The following is a 20,995-nucleotide window of genomic DNA, read 5'->3' as shown; positions in this document are numbered from 1 at the left end:
CTCGTTCTTTGACTTTACTTGACTCTGACCTCCCTGTGAATTCCTACACCATTTTTTCTGTACATATAAAGAGGTGATATGGATTCTGCCCTATAACATGTTATAACATATGTCGTAACATACATATGTTACCTAAAAATATCTAAAGCAGCTTTAACATTCTGTCTCCAAATAAGAGAACTATAACTTAACTTGTTTACGTTGTAAATTACTGCTTCTTAGCATAGTATTAAGCCTTAAATGAAAAAATTCAGGCACATACGCTGGTTTTTTTCTGGTATTGAATGCTGTAGTTTTGGTGTACATACCAACCTGAAAATACAACACAGTGAATCTTGAAAATCCAGGTCTCACTCAAACAGTGACCCTCCACAGAGACTGAAGGAATACATACAACACACTGACTAAAAATAAGGCACTACAGCAGTTCAGAAACACTGAATTATGTACCACCCAGACTACTCATCTTACACTGTAGTCTGTTTTGGCCACCTCTGATGAAATGTATCATAAAAGTGTAAGGATTAAGTAAGAAGCAAAAAACATAAGCTCTTCTGTCCTGTAAAATGGCAAGAAATCCTACATGCCCTTTGGAAAAAATCTGGTACACGCTAAGCTTCTGTGAAATCTGGCCTTGGATGGGAAGCAAAATAGGAAAGTTATTAAATGTAAGCGACAATGTCCCCGAAAACCGAAACGTGCAATTTGAATAGCTGCTGCTTGGCTTGTAATGGGGCTGGGCTGGTTTAGGATCTCGCATTTTGTTAATGGTCGAGATAAAAATTGTTTTGAAAATGTGAGAGAAGCGTATGTTTTTGCTGCACAGCAAAACAAGGGGCAGTCAAAGCTTCTAGAATTCGTTCAGCTATCTGAGCTGCTTGTGCTGAAAACAGCTGATGTGGCCTGGAAATACAAACAAATAAGCCCTTCTAGCAGCTCAAAGACGGCATTCTGGAAGGAAGCTATTACTTAAACCTTCTTTAGATAATTTTCCTGTTGAAAATCAAATTATTCTACATTGGTCTAAATACCAAGTCAGCTAACCTAACGAAAGAAAGAATTTAAGATATTCCCTAATCATTAGACAGGGTTGAAAAAATTGAAAGAGGAGTCTCATACAGTGCAACAGGATTACATGCTGATTAAGGAGAAGTTCTTTTTAATGAATCATCCCTCGATAGCTTCTGTCTCCTTTGTGGTACTATTATTTCAAATTTCCTACCCAAGCCATAGGTTAGAGCTCTACCTAAAACTTCATCTTCTGAAAGTTCTAAAAATTGACACATTTTGCAAGATGATACAATAAAACCTGCATGAACCTGAATTGTAAATAGAATTGCACTTCTACAAAGTATCCGAGACTGTGTTGTCAGTAGCTGAAGACTACTTTTATTTTTTTAGTAAATGTTATAATTAAGCACCTCAAGCTTTACTTTTTTTGTAAATTGTATGAATGTTCTTGCTGGTAAAATTAAAACCCATACCACTTGAATTAGCAATAATGTCCACAATATTATATACCTCGAAATTACCTGCAGGATTGCACTGTAGGTTCTACTCATAAATCCTAACCACGTCTGTGGCAGCAGTATGGAGTGGTGCCATTCAGAAGGCTGAATATTAACCTGTGCAACACACCAGAAAGGTTAGAAGCAGTTAGATTAAGTCTAACATATGCAGAATCTGTGTTCTCCAGTTTATGATTTGCAGACAAACATTCACTTATTTCCACAGGCCATTACACATGGTTGTAGGAAACTACAATGATCATGTGCTTTATTCTTTCCGATTTTACCCACAGCAAGTTACTTTCAACTTCATTACCCAGGCCAGTCAAAAGTGGTTCCTTCAGGTAGTGCAACAAATAATTGATCCCAGAGAGACAGTGGAACCGTACAAGGCAATAAGCACAACACTTAGCAGCACTGGCAAATGTTTCTTAGTAGTTTGTGAAGATCTTAGATGTTTCTAAAAGCAGAATTGTTAACCAAGATAAATAACTGACCTCCCCTTGTATCATTATTTTACTGAGTCTTCCTGCTTATTCACCTCTATTTTATGCCTCTAATGATCTATGTAAAGCAGTCAGTGTTCTTTCTTCACTTGGATTTTATAACAAAAAAAAAAAAGGACCATCCTAAAGCTCCATGCCCACTGCTTTCAGTGGAAGTGAAAGACTTGTGAATGAGTACTAATACACCTATGCAAATAAAAACATTCTAAATGTCAATCCAAAAAGACAACATACTCCCTCTTGCAGACAATACAAATATGACCTGTAGTAAAAAAGTTAATCTCATCTTAATAATGACTCATGAACTCTAGTCCTTCCTTTTCGTTAAAATTGTATTTACACTTCCTTCTCATCTCTGCTTATCAATTGCTCCAAAAGTTTATGAGCAGTCAAGGTTCCAGTTAGAATAGTTTTCCTTGGGTTCCTGAGGAATCTGCAGCAAGTCCGGTCTTCCCCGTTGCCTCTACTCTGAAATTATTTTAGATTCATACATTAGACTATTTAGATTTCTGCTGGTCAACAGACAGCTAAACATGAGCCAGGCTGTGCCCAGGTGGCCAAGAAGGCAAATGACATCCTGGCCTGGATCAGCAATAGTGTGGCCAGCACAAACAGGGCAGTGATTGTCTCTGTGTTGACACTGGGGAGACCACACCCCAATTTCTCAGCCCCACATTTCAGGAAGGACACTGAGGTGCTGGCACATGTCCAGAGAAAGACAGCAGAGCTGGTGAAGCATGTGGAGCACAAGTCCTGTGAGGACTGGCTGAGGGAGCTGGGGCTGTGTAGCCTGGAGAAGAGGAGGGTCACTGGGACCTTATTGCTCTCTACAATCACCTGAGAGGAGGGTGTAGTCAGGTGGGAATTGGCTTTTTCTCCCTGACAATTAGGGACAGGACAAGAGTGCACAGTTCAAACTGTGCCAGGGAAAGCTCAGGCTGAACATCAGAGGAATTTCTTCATGTAAAGAGCTGTTAAGCACTGGATTGGACTGTCTGGAGAGGTGGTGTATGCATCACCCCTGAAGGTGTTCAAGAAATGTCTGGACATGGCACTAGGTGCTATGGTCTAGTTGAGAAGCTGGTGACTGGTCAAAGATTGGCCCTAATGAGGTCTTCTCTAACCTAAATGATTCTGTGATTCAGGTTTAACTGGTCTCGTAGTGATTTGTGAAGTTCACCATGTTATCCACACTTGTGAAAGACAACAAAACACTGCAGGTATTCATGCAGGAATTACTCACAAAGCTTTAGGCATCTTGTGACATTTCAACCATCTACACAATATCGTCTATCAGGAACAGCTAAAATTTTATGTGTACTAAACAGCTAAAAGTGGATGTGTTTGATGACAACAGAATGGCTGAGGTGCTTTTTATTAATTACCTGTCTTCATGGCAGTAAACACTTTGCAGGTATGTGGAACATGAGGAAGGAAAGAGGGAACTGAATATTTTCACATAACAAAAAACACTCAAAATTCATCTACAACTGAAAATGACTAGACATACTGCTGAAGATTTTCATATAAACAGTACTGCAAACTGCTATTTCAGTACAGGAAACCAGTAGCCTTTACTTGTCATCTATCACTGGATATCAAGGGTAACCACAACTACACTAAGTGTTGAGCAATTAATACTAGCAAGCACAGGGAAAGGTGACAAATGAAGTTCGGATTGTTATTTAAGTGCACAATTCACATGAAATAAGAAAATATTGGCTGGGTGAGGAGGTGCAGAGAATGAGATTCAAAGGAACCGAGAACAAGGATGAGTGCCACAAGGATGAGGTGTTTTTCCTAAGAACATTGCTTGGCCAGACCAAGCAGCCAAGCAATTTTTAAGTAAGAGCTGCAACCGGATATCTGAGGCAGTAAGAAATGGCATGAGCTTGGAGCTAGTAACCTGAGCCTGTCAACTGATGCTTAAGAAGGACATTTCTGCCTGAAAAGACACAAAATCATAGATCATGTTTGTCAAAATGCAATACAGGTAATGCTGGCAAACCACAGGAGATACTATTTCTCTATGTGTTTGGAGTAACACCTTTATGTAAGTGAAATGTTTAGGCAGGTATTTTAAATGCCCTACTTGCATATGGGACATATAAAGTGCCATCTCAGTGATGTAATAAATAAGGCTAGCATTATGTATCTGTATCAAGGAAATAGTGAAACATCCTCTCTTTGGATTTTAAATTTTGCTTAGAGGCTCTTTTTAACATACTAGCATACATATACTTCCAAATCCACACCCTAACATTTCGTTGTGAGAAAATAATTGTCTTTCTCTAAAGCACAGTAGGCTGAATAAAAGAAAAACAAAAATCTCTCAGAAATGTAATTTCTGAATACTGTTTTATCACTGAACAAAATACACTCAGTAAATTCAATAGTAGAAACCAGCACACACTAATTCATATTTGGAATTACATGCATCTAGGCACAGAAGAATACACTACAATGAATTCTCCTCCAGAAAATCCAATTATCATTTTAAGGTACTTCACATACAAGGTTTGAATAAACTCTTGAGTATCTTGATTACATCAAAACCAAACCAGGAAAGAAAAGCACAGAAGGAGCTTTTCACTTTACTTTTCAAAGATGCATGTCATTGCAGCACATCTAATTGAACATACTAAAAAGTATTCAGGGAATAGTTCTTCCACAAGTATACAGAGTGCCAAACATGGTTATTACTTGTAGAGAAGTATTTAATACTGAATAACTCACTCTGAAACTTGACTTTGCAATTGTGCCTGCAAATATGACTCATAAATAGGAAAAAGTAACTTGTGCTATTTCCAACACATTGAAAGCACTTGGATACTGAGAAACATGCAAAAGCAAGACCATTCTCCATTTAAAAAAAACACCTATAAATTGCACCAGTTCAGAGTACCAAAGCCACCATCTACCACACTGGTCTGCCAAAAGCAATCTGCCTCTGCACTTTTTGCATGCAGGATGAACTGTCCTCTTCACCTCCACTAAAGAACAAAAAGATGGTTAGCTAGCTGAAACCCTAGTAATTCTAACCCAAAACACACATGAACAGAACCATCAAAATATATGGTACATGATGTGAACATATGTGACTATTCATCCTCAATCTTTTTTACAACAGGTTAAGTGAATCTGCTAAGAATTTATTCCTATGAATTTCTATGATGCATTACTTGCAAAACCTGAAACAGTCACAGGCAGTATTTGGAGACTTCTTGTACAGTGTGCTCCAGGCAGCCATAGGAAAAAAGAAAACCCATGGTCTATACTTCTGACCACTGTGACTACAGTAACTTACATGTCCCCTCAGAGAGAGGCTGACAAGCTCTGTTTAATGATCAACAGCACATTCTCATTTCTAGGGGAATGATGACCTTCCTCTTTCAACTCACCAGTGACCACTAAAGAGCAATACAACCACCATTTGAAACATACCACAGTTTATTGAACCTATTTTCTTCTTCCTGTGAAATACCCGTTCAAGTAACATCCAAAAAACCCTTCTGCATCTTAATCTGATCCTGCTGACAGGTATTCAATTCCTCTGCTAGAATAGCACCTAGGTGATAAAATAAGTATGTCCTTTTAAGGTTGAATAGTAAATTATCTTTTTGCTGCTGTTACTGTTTGATTTGAATGGCAGCTAAACCCAAGTATTTGTTATTTGTATGTTTCAAACACTTTTCAACATACAACAAGAAAATCTTTCCTCTGCATACAAACATCATAGAACTCTTTTTTTTTTGGTAACAGAATACCAAGCATCACAGTTTTACACATAAATAGTCTCATAAAAACAAAACAGGTATTTTCAAGCCCCTCACCTTGCCCCAGCTGCCAAAATCTAAGTGCAATACTGGCAACTATGCATGCACAGAAAGATACACTACCTGTAAGTTCATATTTTATAGCTGTGAGCATAGATCAAAATACTGAAGACACAAAAATGTTATTATCCCAGTATGGTGGTGACTTCTTAGTCCTAAGAAAATGCTAACTATTGGAGATTTTTCCAGGTAAAATAAATAGATGCCTGCTATCTCCAATTAATTGTATTTTCTTGATGTTTACATTGACCTCAGACTTTATTCAGAGCTTTACACAGACCTCAATGCCTCAAAGAAAACTCTATGATTTCTTATTAACAGAACACTCCTTATTTAAAATGTCACTATAAGGATTAACCCTACAACTTCTTCTCTCTCCCAAAATAATGAGTCAAAACAGTGGCAAAAATGTGTCATTCTGGTAATTGAAACCCCTACATATGCTTAGTGTGATGTGTTGAACTGTAAAATGATGACTTTGCAAAAACACATTAATTCTTGTAGGACTGCAAGAATAAGAGAGGCCTAGGTCCTACTAAACAAATTTTGTTTGACCCATTTGGCAGTTTTATAGCATAGGTTCCCTGTCTTTACTGTTAAACTCTGTTCCCCAGAAGAACACTGAGGACTGAGCAAACATTAAAGCAAGAAATTTAGTTTGATGAGCCCAGAGACTTGCTTCTCATCTAGCTAAAGGCCTGAACAATTCTTTTCTGACCACCCTATCTCTATGTTTAAAGGGAAAAACACAAGAAAAAACTCTGACTCTTAAAGCAATGTAAACTGAAAACAGAAATACTGACTTTTTACCAAAATTTTATAGCTACTGTAGATTTTCACTGAAAGGGTGGAATTAACATTGTCTGAAGGTATTTTTTTTAGGTTTAAAATATAAACATATTTGGATTTATTTTTAGTTTTACTACACCTTGAATCAATTAACTTGGCAAAGTACCGAGAGACTTGGTAAAATATTTCTACCTCAAGTCATTCTCTGTATTCACTAACTTGATCCAGTTCACCACATTCACCACAACAAAACTGCCATGTTTTGTCCAGCAAACCATTTTAAGATTGTGTTTCTACAAAGGCAGCTTGCTCACAAAAGAAAGGTCAATTTTGGATATGCTGCTGGATTTTATAATCACTGCTAGCACACACAAGTATTTTTTTTACCAGGATTTTATTTGATGCTTTAGGGCAAAAGGCAAGTGTTTAAAATAAAGTTCAGAACAGATCTTCATCCCTCTATAATGTGACTGATATAAAACTTTCATATATGCACTCTATGATAATGTAATTAAAGCTGTTTTTCTTCAGAACCTTTGTCACAGAACTCAAGTCTCTCTGAATGAAGCAATTATATACAGTGCGGAGCTTTTTTTTCTGGAGAGTATGGAAGCTCATGCTTCATTCCTTACTCATTAATCTGAATCTGTTCCTCTGACATATGAAATATCTCTGTGGACTTTCCCTTGTCCTCTCCACTGGAGCTTCCAAACAGTTAGAAAACATTTATTAATTTACACTCCTGTGCTAATGAGGGGTATTATCTCCAGTTTCTGCTTTCATTCTTTGGCAGCAAAGGTGTCAAGATGGAAAACATCTATTATGTTTGCTCACATGGTTAGGTATCTTGAGATCAGCGTTCAAGGGTGGGTTTTTAAAATTCTTCTAGTTTGAGAGAAGAACTTGACATCTGAAGCACTTCATGATCCCACTCACACTAACTTCATGATACAGAGCCAGGGATGGATTGCTGTACTCCAGTCCAACTAGTGCAAAGTGGCTTTTGTCCTTGTACTCCTGGCCTAACTTCCAACGCGATCCATGTGGTGTATCAGTGGCCATAAGACATGATTATTATTTTTGTGCCTTTTTAGTCCTGAAGGACTGAAATTATTATGTTACGTGGAAAGCAGAACTTGTGTGTGTATGGTAGCACACAAAAGTGTTTGAGAGATGGTACAGAGCCAGAAGACAGTACTAGCTAGAAGCAGCCAACTTCACCATGGCACACATTTACATCATTTGGAAACTTCAGGCAAACTACACTGCAGACAGGTTTGTTAGAGAGGGAACTGGTTTGCCTGCCCCAGAAAGATGGAGGGAGTTAACCAGTACGAACACAGTGTGAACATGCTGAAGCAGGACCTGAGAGCAAAGTCCAAAGGGAGCCATGTGGGTGCACAGGATCAGAACACAGTCCCCACACATTATCCATGGCACACATCTGTGTTCTCGTGTCAGACTTTCAGTCTGTACACACAAAACTCTCCAAACTCAGCACACATGACATTCCCACTCAAACCTTGAGCTATACTTATTTCACAACTGAGTGTTTGATATCAGTGATTTTAGTAGCATCACAGAAGAACTTCACAGCAGACATGCCTCACATCTGGGTGTGACAGTCACAAAACAAAATCAGAACCCAGATCACTCCCTTAGGTACATATAAGTAGCTCCTACAAAAATACAAGATGACTGTATTAACAGAATTATTTTATGAACTTTTAAAGAGTTTAATACACTTTCACTTGTGTTAAAAGCTGCTCCCATTGACATAAAGTTGGAAAAGAAACACTTATTTCCCTGGATCCAGTTGAAAAGTTTATTTTTTTTACTGTTGTTCAAAATTTTCAAAAGATCAACTTTGATGTTTAAAAATATCATAATTCAAAATGCTCTGACAGACTTCATTACTTTATTTTCCATAATGATTAAGTGATGACTTATTTCATGCCATTTTTCTAAAACCACACCAAAGACAACTGCATGGTTTTGGTGGCACAAGCCTAATAGGTCAGGGAGCTGAAATGTTTTAAGAGAGAGAAAAAAAAAGCCAATTCTTAGCAAGGTGTAGATATTGTTTCCCCACAGAGTCCCATCATAGGCCTGCTATTCACTCACAGCTGGTTACATGTAACAGGTACCACGTATATACCTATAGCAGTCTTCAAGGCAAAAAAGGCAAAGGTCACCTCTTTGTTCTGATTTTTAGAAGAGGCATTTCAGCAGTGAATACTTTAAAAAAAAGTATTTACATGTTAAGTTCAAGTTAGTGAGGGTGGGTGACCATGGTGGTAGAATGATGATCGGAATTGATGATTCTATGATTCTATCTGTCCCTCACAACAATTTCAGTTAATTATGATACATCCATACATGCCATCATTAGATGATACCAACACCCAATGAACATAAACAGAAAGACAGTAAAGCAGGGACAGAGGCACAATAGTTCTGAAAAGTGAAGAGCCAGCAACAACTTACCTCGTGAATGAGGGCGACCAACATTTGCTGGAAACTGCGGCCCCTGCTGACCAGAAATCGATTAATAGGCTTGCCATCCTTGCCCATGTGGACGGGGAGGTCAAAACACAGCAACATGCCAGCTGAAAGAAGGAGGGAAGGGGAACAGAAAGGTCAATGCCAACACTCATAAAGAGTCACGGGAGAACCCAAAGCAAAGGAAGGTTAACTTAAGGCAAACAATTCAAAAGAACATCCAAGCATATTATTTAAGGGGCATAAAACAAAGTTTCTTATGTTGATTCACCTTGAGATTCATAGAAGTCTTTGGGTCAAAACACGCATATTTGTCTACTTCAAGAAAGTGACAGCTCACCTGCAAGGCCTGGCATCATGCCTGGTTGCTTGTTCCTCTCATACATTTTCAGCAAGAAATTCGGAACACCTGCCACTGTCTTCCCCTGGTCTGAGCGTGTGGTCCCTCCTCTTAAGGCAGAATGATACACAGCACGGGGCATGTTGGTCATCTCCCGCTTCACAAGTGATGTTGCAAACTCCTCAAAAGCTTGATGACGTGCAATGCAATGAAGTGAGAGGAAAGGTAATATGAGAGGCTGATGACTGAGACACAAAACTAACCCTAGAAAGCCCAGAATGACACCATTACTTCTTTCCACTTCATAGTAGAGCAGCAGTCTAAATCTGATGCTGTAGCATGGGAGGGAGGGACATCTACATCTGGAGATTTTTTTCCTTGAGCTGTAGTGTCTATGAAGTTCAAAACAGCATAGCTGAAAATCACAGGAACTTGCTAAAAACAAGAAATGTGAGGAAGTTCCAGCACAAAGCTACTTTATTCAAAACTGACATAGGTATATTTGAGGTTGGAAAGCAATACAGCCTTAGCTATTCCATGAGCTGCTGATTGCCTTCTTTGATTGCTACAAAAGTAACAGTAAGGCCAGCACATAGTTGATGGAAGGACACATAGCAGAATCTAAATCACATTTTTGCAACATGTCAGGAGGGGCACCTGCATCTTGGGATGTTTTTCCTCCGCCTGTAATGTCAACATCCTTCAAATAAAACCCACAGAATGCAGTCAGCAATTTTCTCTCCAGTGATATTTAAGTCTTTGTCTTAAACCCTCAACACTTGTGTTTTGTTGGAGGAGTAGGTATTTGTTGACATGAAAACACTATCCACCTACCTGGTCTAGACTTTTTATAAAACATTTTTTGTTTAGGATAGCTACAACAATAGGGAAGAAATTTGCTGAAAGAGGGAGCTATTTCTCTGCTGAAAACCATTCACATTGATAGGGATCCCTTATCACTGCTGTGACATTATTGCATTCTCCAGTTATGCCAAAAAACATAAATGCAAGCCTTTCAGAAGCAACTCTTTACACAGGGGCCAAGCCAAGGCTCTATACTGACAAATATAACTCAAACCACAAAATCTGCATAAATTCAGTGAAACAACTAGATGTGCAGCAAATACTAGAAATACAGTATTTCAATGACTGAAATCAATCTGAGGCTAAACAAAGATAACTAGCATCACATGAACAATATTTTTATTATTGTTGTTTTTGTTACCACCGGTATTATCATTATCATCATCTTCTTTCCAGTAAGGATACTAACACTATTACTAGCAGCAACAACAACAATATCAAGCTTATAGTTATTTTTATGAATTATTTTCAATTCTCTGATTACTGGGTTTGAGAATAGTCTCAGGCACCCAGAATGAAAAATTATCAAAATGAAAAAAATAAGGCTGTCATACCCCTTCTGATATCTTAGGAATTTAACACATAGATACAATATGAAAACTCATGTTTTATGAAAACTCAAAAAGGAGCTTGAGATAAAATACTACCTAAAGCTCTACTTTTCAATGCTTCTTGTAAGTAGTTACATGTTATTAATCTCAGTAACATGTACCACTAGAATTCCAGCAAATAAGATGATACAGATTCAGCTCCCATGGAACAGGGACACTGTGACTTTCAGCCTGTCTTGGACATTGCCTTATTAATCCAGATTCATGCTCTTTTGGTGAAGTAATTCAGTCTCAACCACTCCAGCCAGTCACTAAAGACTTTGCTCAAGTGTTCTGGACTCTGTGTTAACTACCAATGTTAGAAGACACCTCTGAGGGAGAAACTGCTCACTGAATGTTTGGATTCATCTATTTTGATACCAGCCTGTGGTTGCTGCATCTCTGAAGCAAGTCAGTTCACTTTAAATTCCATTTTGGTTTCCCATCTTCCTAGGGAGTTGGCTGTGTCAGCATTAATTACACAGATTGAGTTTTCTGTCAAGATACATCATGCTTTTTCATTGAACTAGGTTATGTCATTCTGCCTCACAGAGCTTCCAGGATTTAGTAGCTAGGATTCTCTAAGTTAGGCTGCACATACTCAAGATGCCACTGCATGCAGAGTTTGATGAATGGATTCTTTTAGAAACCCCCTCTGGGGGCAAATACTACAAAATACCACCTATTATCTCATGGTAATGTTTACAGTCTGCAATCACATATGAAGATGCCATGTATTCTATGAAGAATGAAATAATAATGTCTATGTCCTGGCACAATATCTCAAATCTTGTAAGTATAAGATAATGAACATTTCTGAAAGTAATCAAGTGAATGGCAAAAATCTCAAACACTGAACGTAATTCAACTGCACAGGTTTCAGAACAAGTGTATCAACCAGAGACCACCTGTTGAAGTATACTTCAGTATCAATATGCATCACAACAATTATGCATTAAGCATGGCGCTGATATCTTAATCAATTAAGCAGACTTTGTGTAGAGCATTGTTTTCATACCATTAATACTCTGTTTACAAAACAATAAATATAACATTTATTGTACTTCAATCTGTCCTGGCGTAAAATACAAAGTTCCCTTTAGAAACATCTTCAGTCCACCCTACTGAAGTCACACTGTGATGAAACAGTAAGTATTCCAAGTAAATAATAAGGAACTGACTTTCCCTTTAGGAGAAGTAAAGAATTTTTAATTATAAACATTTTCCCCACTATGAGGATCTCTGTCACACCATCTTCCTAGAAGTGGGTTGTGCGTTTTATTTTTGACTTTACATTTTTTCTCATCATTTGTTAACAAAAAAACGGAAGGCTCCACTTCAACGTGACACTCCATTCTAGAAGAGCCACAGGTCTGTACAGTCACAGTGATTCCATATGTGCAAAATGACCTCAAACACTGGATATACTATACCTCCTAAAACAGCAGCTGGTGTTAGAGACAATAGCTTGATATATGAAGAACCCGGAATGGATAGGTTTGCCTCCTGATCCTCTTCATCTTCATTCATGTCTATCTCTTCCAGTGAGTCAACTTCTGGTCGTGCCTGGAAGATTCAAAAAAATTAAATGTCAGCACAAAAATCCCAACTCCTCACTACTATTCATGATTCCAAGTGTGAAAAATACTAACTAAATATGAAAAGTTCCCCATTCCATTATTTTCACTCCATTTCATAAATTTGAAGCATAATGAATAAAAGCCTTTTTTCTACCTGACTGAAAGGCAACACTGGCTGGTAAAAATCACAGGGTGTGAAAATACATATCTGTAATAACAAAAGACAGTCTAGACATTACAGCTGAACTAATATTCATAAAACTTTACTTTCACCGTGATTCTTCTTCAGTTTAATAATGTTTTATATTGGCACTTTAATATAAATAAAATATTTTCGCTGGACATTACATTTACATATTAGTTTTTGGAATTTGAAAAACTGCAACATATTTACATTGCTTTCAATTAAAACATATTTACTCACTTTAAGTACTGTACCAATAATACAACTGTAAAGTAACTTAACTAGTATTACAGAACTACGTACTACTGTGGAAGATTCAGTCTTCCAGCACAGTTCATATATTTCCCTCATTCTATCCTGTGATCTTCTATGTAAAACACACTTTTCATTTGTAAGCTTTATGCTGAACTCTTCTCACTGATTTATATAAAGTATGTTTTTTACTTTTAAAGTTGCATATTCCAGCCTCCTCATAACAGCCAGTTACAACACACAAATGGAGCCTATCATACAATAAAGCAGTAAATAAAACATTTACTATAAAGCCACTATTCCATAAAGTACCAGTGCACTACTGAGAACTGCCTTTTTGTTAGAATACTGAGTCACCTAATCAGAAGTTTCAGAATTTAACAGCCCTCTGCATACTTAACAAGCCTTTTAGTAAGTACCTCAACTCCTTTCTGATTGCCTTTACTGACAAAAAGTAAAGTGTTATGCTGTAAAAGTTCACAACGAAAACTTTTCAGCTTAATTCCAAAAATTGCACCAACTTTTCAAACTGGTTTGACTCTCTTTGGAACAAAATGATTGACTGAGTGACTGCATTGAAAGAAACAGCAATCACAAGAGCTGCTTAGTGTCACGACTTAAGTGCAAGCACTAAGAGAAGAGCATAAAATGCAAATCAGCTACCCCTAAAAAAGTTGCTAATTTAATAACAAAATAAGAAAAACGACCTTCTGACTGCTTAGCCCTAAGTTTCATTTGTGCCCTTCCCTGCTCACAAGAGTCAGCTATGCTAATCACACATGACATCATCCATTTCAGGCTACCAGCAGGAGCTTGCATTCCTTCAGGAGGCTCTCCTGAATTTCTCACAGAGAAGGCACAAGGACTGGTTTCCCTTTCAACAGGAAATATGTCATCCATTCCATATTAGATGGAAGTATCAGATGTGCCTACTACCAAACATATAACATGGCTACCTGTGCAGGAAGATGAAGAATTGTATGTTCTTCAGAGTTAAATGATGAGAGCGATTTATAGGCTGAAATGGCTACAAGGGCATCCTGGAAAATTAACAGAAAGAAAAAGAAAATCACAAACACAGCATATGGTATTGCTACCTACTGGAAACTCCACATATGTAGCAGCGTGCTTTAAAGTTATTAACTTGTGTTGGTGCTTTCTGTAACCCCCCATTGTTGTTAAGCTGATGGTTTGTCCCTAAGTTGTACCCTCCCTTGAGTTGTCCTTCAAGTCCTACCCTGCCACTTTTTCTGGATTGTTCCCTGGCAGTTCTTCCTGAGACCCAGCCCCTGCCTAAACCCCTCCGGGGTATTCCCCTGCTCCTCCACGCTCCATTGGTGCCCAGTGTCCTTTCCTCCTCCCCCTATTTTCCCATTGCTCCCAAAAACATGTCAGTTTGAGTTGATCTCCTCCCATCCCTCTCTTGGATTGGTTGTGCCCAAGTTTCCACCCCCTGATCTTCCCCCCTATATAATCCCATGTGGTTCACACTGTCTCTTTTGTCTTGTCCCTTCAAGTGAATAATATACCTTGGACGATACAAGTCAGAGAGCCTCCCTCTCATTCTTGTCCCCAGCCTGCACCGTGACTCAGAGGAACACCACAGCTCATCCACAAGCCTCTGCTTCCATTGTCTGCTTGGAAGCAATGGGCCCCTGATACCAGTGCTAGGGGGCAGAGCTGGCCAGTGGACCCTGGCTCAGTGTCACACATACAAAGAGCTTATCAAGTAACCACTAAATGCTGAAAAAGTGTTCAACCATATTTTCCTGAGACACACTCTCAATTGCTTACTTTTTATATACACAATGCAAAGTAGCAAGACCAATTATCTAGGCCTGATAACAAGCATTCTGAACATTCTGCTGCAGGTAGGAATATCCAAGCTGTGAGAATAATGTTGATAACATACTGATGTTTTAGCTGTTGCTGAGAAGTGTTTACTCCAAAGACTTTTCAGCTTCCTGTGCCAGTGTGCAGGTGCACAAGATGCTCGGAGCATGGCCAAGATAGATGACCTGAACTGACCCAAGGGATATTCCAGATCACAGAACTTTATGCCTAGTATATAAACTCATGGAAGTTGGCCTGAGGGTACCCATTACTGCTCAGGGATGGACTGGGCATCCCTCAGAGTGGGTGGTGAGCACTTGTATTGTGCAACACTTGTTTGTAATTGAGTTTTATTCCCCTCTGTCTTTTTGTCATATCCCCTTCCTTTACTATTATTATTGTTACTGCTATTTTTGTTGTTGTTATTATTATTACAGTTACTTTATTTCACTTATTAACCTGTTTTTGTTTCAATCCATGGGGTTTACGTTTTTCTAGTTCTCCTCCCCATCCCAGCACAAGGAAAAAGAGTGAACAAGTGGCTGAGTGGTAGTTTAGTTGTCATCTGGGATTTACCATGGGGCTGAAAAAAATCACTGAAATTGGCTGATAGAAGTCTCAGTCTTAAACTAAAATACACTACTTCCACCAGTCCCATGGTGATGATAGTCCAACATTCCCACTGCATTACAATACTCCACAAATGAACTGAGTTAACTGTCAGAGTAGCGTCTTTGTCAAGAATGCTTCACCATGTTAAGGCTGAAATTTTGCAGAGGAAGTCAACCTAGTTTCATAGAATCACAGAATATGCTGGGTTGGAAGGCAGCCACAAGGATCATTGGGTCCAACTCTTGGCCCTGCACAGCACCATCCCCAAGAGTCACACATGGTGCCTGAGACCTGAGGCTTAGTGCTGTGACCACTCCCCACTTAGTGCTGTGGGGAGCTGTTCCAGTGCCCAATCACCATTTAGGGGAAGAACCTCTTGCTAATATCCATCCTAAACCTTCCGTGGCACAGCTTCAGACCATTCCCTCAGGTCCACCACAGAGAAGAGATCAGTGCCTAGCCCTCCTCTTCCCCTTGAGAGGAAGTTTTGACTGCAATGAGCTCTGTCCTCAGTCTTCTCCAGGCTGAACAGATCAAGTGACCTCAGCCACTCTGCACATGGCTTCCCCTCAAGGCCCTTTGCCATTTTTGTGGCTGTTTTTTGGATGCTCTCTAATAGTTTAATGCCTTTCTCATACTGTGGTGCCCAAAACTGCTCCCAGGACTCAAGGTGAGGACATACTAGTGTCCTCACTAGTATGTTTGTAATTCTCCTTGGAGATGGCAGAAGTTAGAACTTTCAGTTACCACCTTTTACGTGTAGTACATTGCTTCAGAAACAATGTTAAACAACAGGAACAAAACCGTATTAAAACATGAGATTGACATGGTCTTGACAGAAAAGTACAAAACTTAATATCCTTTTGCTGACATCAGAAATTAAGGTTTTCAATTATATCACATACCTCATTCTGTGTATTGTTCCAAAGGAAGCTGATAACTTGAGCTTTGAATTTCTAGAAAAGCAAAGGAAATATGCATTTATGTTTTCTTTGACCAAATAAGCAGTGGAGATAGAGGCAGATACCTGAAACAACTTACTGCCACATTAACATACACTGAACTAGGAAAGTGGAAGGAGTGCAGCTTTGAACTCCAGCCATATTCACATGTGAGAGGGAAACCATGGATTAACACTGGAATTTCCCATCTATCTCCCAAGCCTCACTAATGCAAGTGGAAACTGTAAAACTGTATGAAACATGCATTTGACAAATCTAAACTAGGCAGGCATTGGGTGCAATTTTATCAGCATCAAGCAGGCTTCTGTAAAAGTTATATACACAGGTATACTAAAAAAGACTCATCTTAGTCCATAAGTACATACCTCAAATTCATTTGTATTCACTGTTAATGAGGGAACCAGGGAAAACAGTTCATTCAGTGCTTTTAATATGAGTGGTCTCGTATCACAACTCAGCTTTGGTGACAGAGCATTCCATGTAGAACGGATGCAAACAACCTACAAACAAAGTGGTAGGCATCATTGCTAACAGCTATTCCAACTTCACTTAAACAACATTTCTTTCCAGTGCTTGTCCCTGCTCTTCCTTCTTGAGAATAGGAATTAATAAACAGTTCATAAAAAAGCAAGCCTGTTAAAAATCACTTGTAAATCAACTGACATAACACAGTAATATGGCACAGTACTTCACCAGGGAAAGGAACTACCTACTACAGTAGGAAAAAATAACACACTGTTAGCAATACACAGAGCTGTACATGTATCTTCATACCACATTAGTGCTCTACTTAACTTGGTCAAATTAGCTAAAAAGCAAGCTGTCTGTGGGAATTTAATAGGATGAAAGGAGAGGAAGCCACTGAGGAATCTATTTTTGCTGGGAGCCCTCCAAAACAAAATGCCTTTAACCTTTAAAAAACAAGAAAAGCCAAAAAAATTTGCAGAGCAAATGCAAAACATGAAAGTTCAGGAATCCAGAAACTGTTGGAAATTGTCAAACTACAATAAATACTAAACACTAACACCTAATACTGAACACATTTACACTGTAACTAGAGCACAACAGGATACATAATTGGTCTTCCAGGATACATAATTTCCTTCCTGGAAACAACACACTTTTCATCCAGCTTCTTTTCACCTTCAAATATCTGCATGACAGCTCAAAAGCAGTCAGTACAACATTTTGCATTTCCAGCTACTGAAAAAGTCTGTAAGATGCTCTGTCAGTGGTACAGTTCTAGCTGAAGAATTATACAGAAGTCATAAAAAGTAGTAGTCAAGTTTCTCAGGAACATTGACTAGGCAGTAATACTGGTACTAAAACTTCTTTCTCCTTGTGAGATTTTTTTCAGTTGCGCAGGCTTTCTCTTGGTAATGACCCATTTATTTTCCTGAAAACAAGTAACTTCCATGGAGTATTTCATCAAACCTTAATTACCACCTGTGGAGAACTTAACACTTCAGAATTTTGCCACCATACCTAAAATAATCCTGTCTATAACTTATCTGTTGTTACTACTTGTCTTTCAGATTTCAGGCTCCACTGCAACAAAAAGAGTAAAAACAGGAAAAAATACAAACCAAATAAATAACAAAAAAACTCCAACAAACAAAACCAAAAAAGCCAAGTAACAATAACTCTGTTCAGCCTACCCCACCCACCCCACAAAACCACAACACAAAGAAAAACCCCAAACACCAGACCATGCTTAGAACCAAAGTCTAGACAAATTTTTAAAATATCAATGGCAAAGCAAAGTATAATTTTCAGCCTTCTAAAGCAAAAAACTGCAAATCAAGACTTAGAAGTCTGAGCAAATACCATGAAAATATCTTTCAGGCATAAAAAATTACAACAAGGCAACAGAAAAAAGAGACATTCAGAAATACAAATTGCTCTTTGTAATGAAATCAAATAAAGGTATATTTATGAAGATATTCCACAAAGGCATTGAGAAAGGTAGGTTCAGTATTACTGTGCACTGGAAAAACAGAATGCTTTGTACCTTTGAATGCAGGTAATTGCCAAATGAAGCAGTCACTTCAGTGAGTGCAAAACACGTTTCAGAGTTCAGTTTAAAAAACCAAAGATGTATTTAGAGTTGAATCCATTTCAGGAATAGCAAACCCATGAGTGTGTTTCTAAGGTAACAACCACTGATTGCTAGAAAGATCTCATCTGGTAATGTTCCAAGCGAAAATGATACTTCTCTTTCCATTCTTTCAAAACAGACTGTTTGCAAGAATAAGAAAAAAGGTCTTCCAGTGTTCAGAAAGACAAACATATCTACTAGCACTTGAAGTTGCTCCTGAACTATCTAGAAATGTTAAATTTGTAATGAGTTAGTTGTCTGGAAAACACAACATGTATTAATATGTAGAGAAAAAAAGCTGTACATTTGTGGCATTTGATACTGTAATTTAGGAAGACTAACAAAGTATTAGCTAGCCAAACATGTTTAATTTCATTGTTTCCTATGGTAACACATATTCTCCAACTTCAGCTAAGAGGTAGAAATAGGCCTTAAATAATAGACATCAACCTAACATAAGTTTCTTATTTGGCTTAAGACTGTACAACTCCTTCTCAGATGGCATTTTCTAGACTTGCAACTTAACAGCCATCTTACAGAAAACTACCAAATGGTGTACTGTAAACTGACGGAACAGGCAGATGGGAACAGTTGGAAACTGGTACTTTACAGACCATAAAAACCCACAGTAAATAAAGAAAGGTTATAAAAGCAGTAATAACCTTGACATGGTGTCCTCCGGGAGGAATGGGCAACTGTAATAAATATCTTGTGATGAAATTTATCTGCTAGTCATGAATCCCCAAGGAAAAGCCCAGTGATTCCACAGACACTGTTCAGCTTAACAAAGCTGTTTTTGAAAATGCAAAATACTCTAGAAAACTAGCAAGATAAGAGAACTTTACAACCCTGGTGTGCCAATTACTGTCTGAAAAAGAAAAAAAAAAGGATCAGTGTTATCCAAAAAATGTGTGTTTAAGGATCTAGACATGCTAGTGCCATACTTTGGTAAAAGTTCCTAAGTCTGTTTTCATTTTTTGTTGTTTGGGTATTTTCATTCTGGTTTGTTCAAATTAACATATCATTAACATCTGGAGACATTAACAGTCACACAGTGCTTTTAGTACAATACATTTTCGTTTACATTTATGTTTCTTGTATTTTCAAAATTTATTTTAAAATAGCAAGCTTGCCATTGCACAAAACACTGCTAGATGGGAAAAAACTAAAAGCTAAATTTTACAGATGCTGAGGAGAGACAAAGCACTTTTGTTTCAGGTCAACTACTGCCCTAAAAAGTGAGAAATCTTAGGAATAAAATACAGAACAACAACATTTCAATGGAAAGGGGATTTAAACACTGTGCTTAGAAATTTTTTCTTGAATGTTTCTTGGCTTACATATTGTACTTGATACATGAAATCAATTAGATGCCAGGATAACCTCATATGAAGTAACCTAGCTTCTGTTCAAATCACTGGGGAGAAAACAAATTACATGCTAAGAAACAGGAAAAGTGATCTGACAAGAACTGTGGGACTTTTTTCCATTTTTGATGTGCAAGTCACTGTGCATTTTTCATTAAAGACCTTTTTTACATCTATCAAAAAAAAAGCCCTTCTTTCACGTCCTGCAAAAGCTAAGTTTTCACTCTTAACACTAATGTAGGCTGCACTTTGAATAAAGCCACTACTTTTATACAAAACAACTATTGCAGTCAGCAGAATGGATAACTATTCTTACACAGGAGTCAACAAAAAAAAGAAATGTTACAGCACATTTTGTTATCGCATTACTTTAACAAAGGAGCCTTTCTCCTTTCTATGAGTCTCTATGAGGAGACTCATAGAACTCAAGCCTGACAAAGCCACATGGTGTATACAGTTCTATCATCAACTGAGTCAACACTATACATATCAAAATATAATTTATTATTCTGGTTTAGAAGCTGACTGGAAGTTTGGTGCTTTTTAAAATCCTACATCTAAGCAGCTACACATGGAAAAGCTCAGAGACCATATTCCTTTCCCTTAAGTCAGTGGCAGAGACAGTAAACACTAAAACAAAACCAATCTCTATGATTATGTCCTTTCTGCACTGCAAACTACAGTCTAAATAATAAATAAGAGACAGACTAAATTACTTAACCCAAATGGTTACCCAGTTTGCCAAACCACAAGAGAATTCCCTGTTAAGGTTTCAGAATAGCTAGGTGGTAGATGTGGTCTCCCAGAACATTACACTGCAGTTGGGGAAATAAAGCAAGTTGAATTTGGACAGGAAAAATTGGTCACATCCACAAAGTCTGTCCAACCATACTTCTTTTCTTCCTTCCTTCCTTCCATCCTGAGTAGTCTTAGCCTTCCAGTCCTCAGCAGTGGTACAGTATACATGTGTTCTCAAATGAGGCTATTATACTAGGATGTGAAATCTATCATATATCTAACTCCTACTTCATTGCAGGACAAAGCCTAAATATAATCCAGCTTGGGAAAACGCTGATTCAATACCATGCCCAGATTCAAAGAATCTATCTGACCTTAAAAAGAGTCAAACTTCACACCAAAGGCAAATAAAATAATTACCTTAAATCAATTGT

At 38.0% G+C, this 20,995-nt stretch overlaps 1 protein-coding gene across 1 annotated transcript in view; it reads right to left on the bottom strand.

The window, feature by feature from the left end:
* FOCAD (focadhesin) overlaps window positions 1-20,995 on the bottom strand; it is a 96,487-nt gene that overhangs the window by 28,559 nt on the left and 46,933 nt on the right. Inside the window, exons 17-23 of the mRNA XM_063421601.1 lie at window positions 16,724-16,858; window positions 16,302-16,352; window positions 13,908-13,991; window positions 12,369-12,501; window positions 9,482-9,670; window positions 9,127-9,248; window positions 1,533-1,625 (exon numbers count right to left, since the gene is read on the bottom strand). Of these exons, the coding sequence (XP_063277671.1) occupies window positions 1,533-1,625; window positions 9,127-9,248; window positions 9,482-9,670; window positions 12,369-12,501; window positions 13,908-13,991; window positions 16,302-16,352; window positions 16,724-16,858 (807 nt within the window). The remainder of the gene's footprint in view (window positions 1-1,532; window positions 1,626-9,126; window positions 9,249-9,481; window positions 9,671-12,368; window positions 12,502-13,907; window positions 13,992-16,301; window positions 16,353-16,723; window positions 16,859-20,995) is intronic.

Source organism: Prinia subflava, chromosome Z, assembly GCF_021018805.1.
Source record: "Prinia subflava isolate CZ2003 ecotype Zambia chromosome Z, Cam_Psub_1.2, whole genome shotgun sequence".
Lineage (NCBI taxonomy): Eukaryota > Metazoa > Chordata > Aves > Passeriformes > Cisticolidae > Prinia > Prinia subflava.
This window is presented reverse-complemented; position numbering and strand designations above follow the sequence as displayed.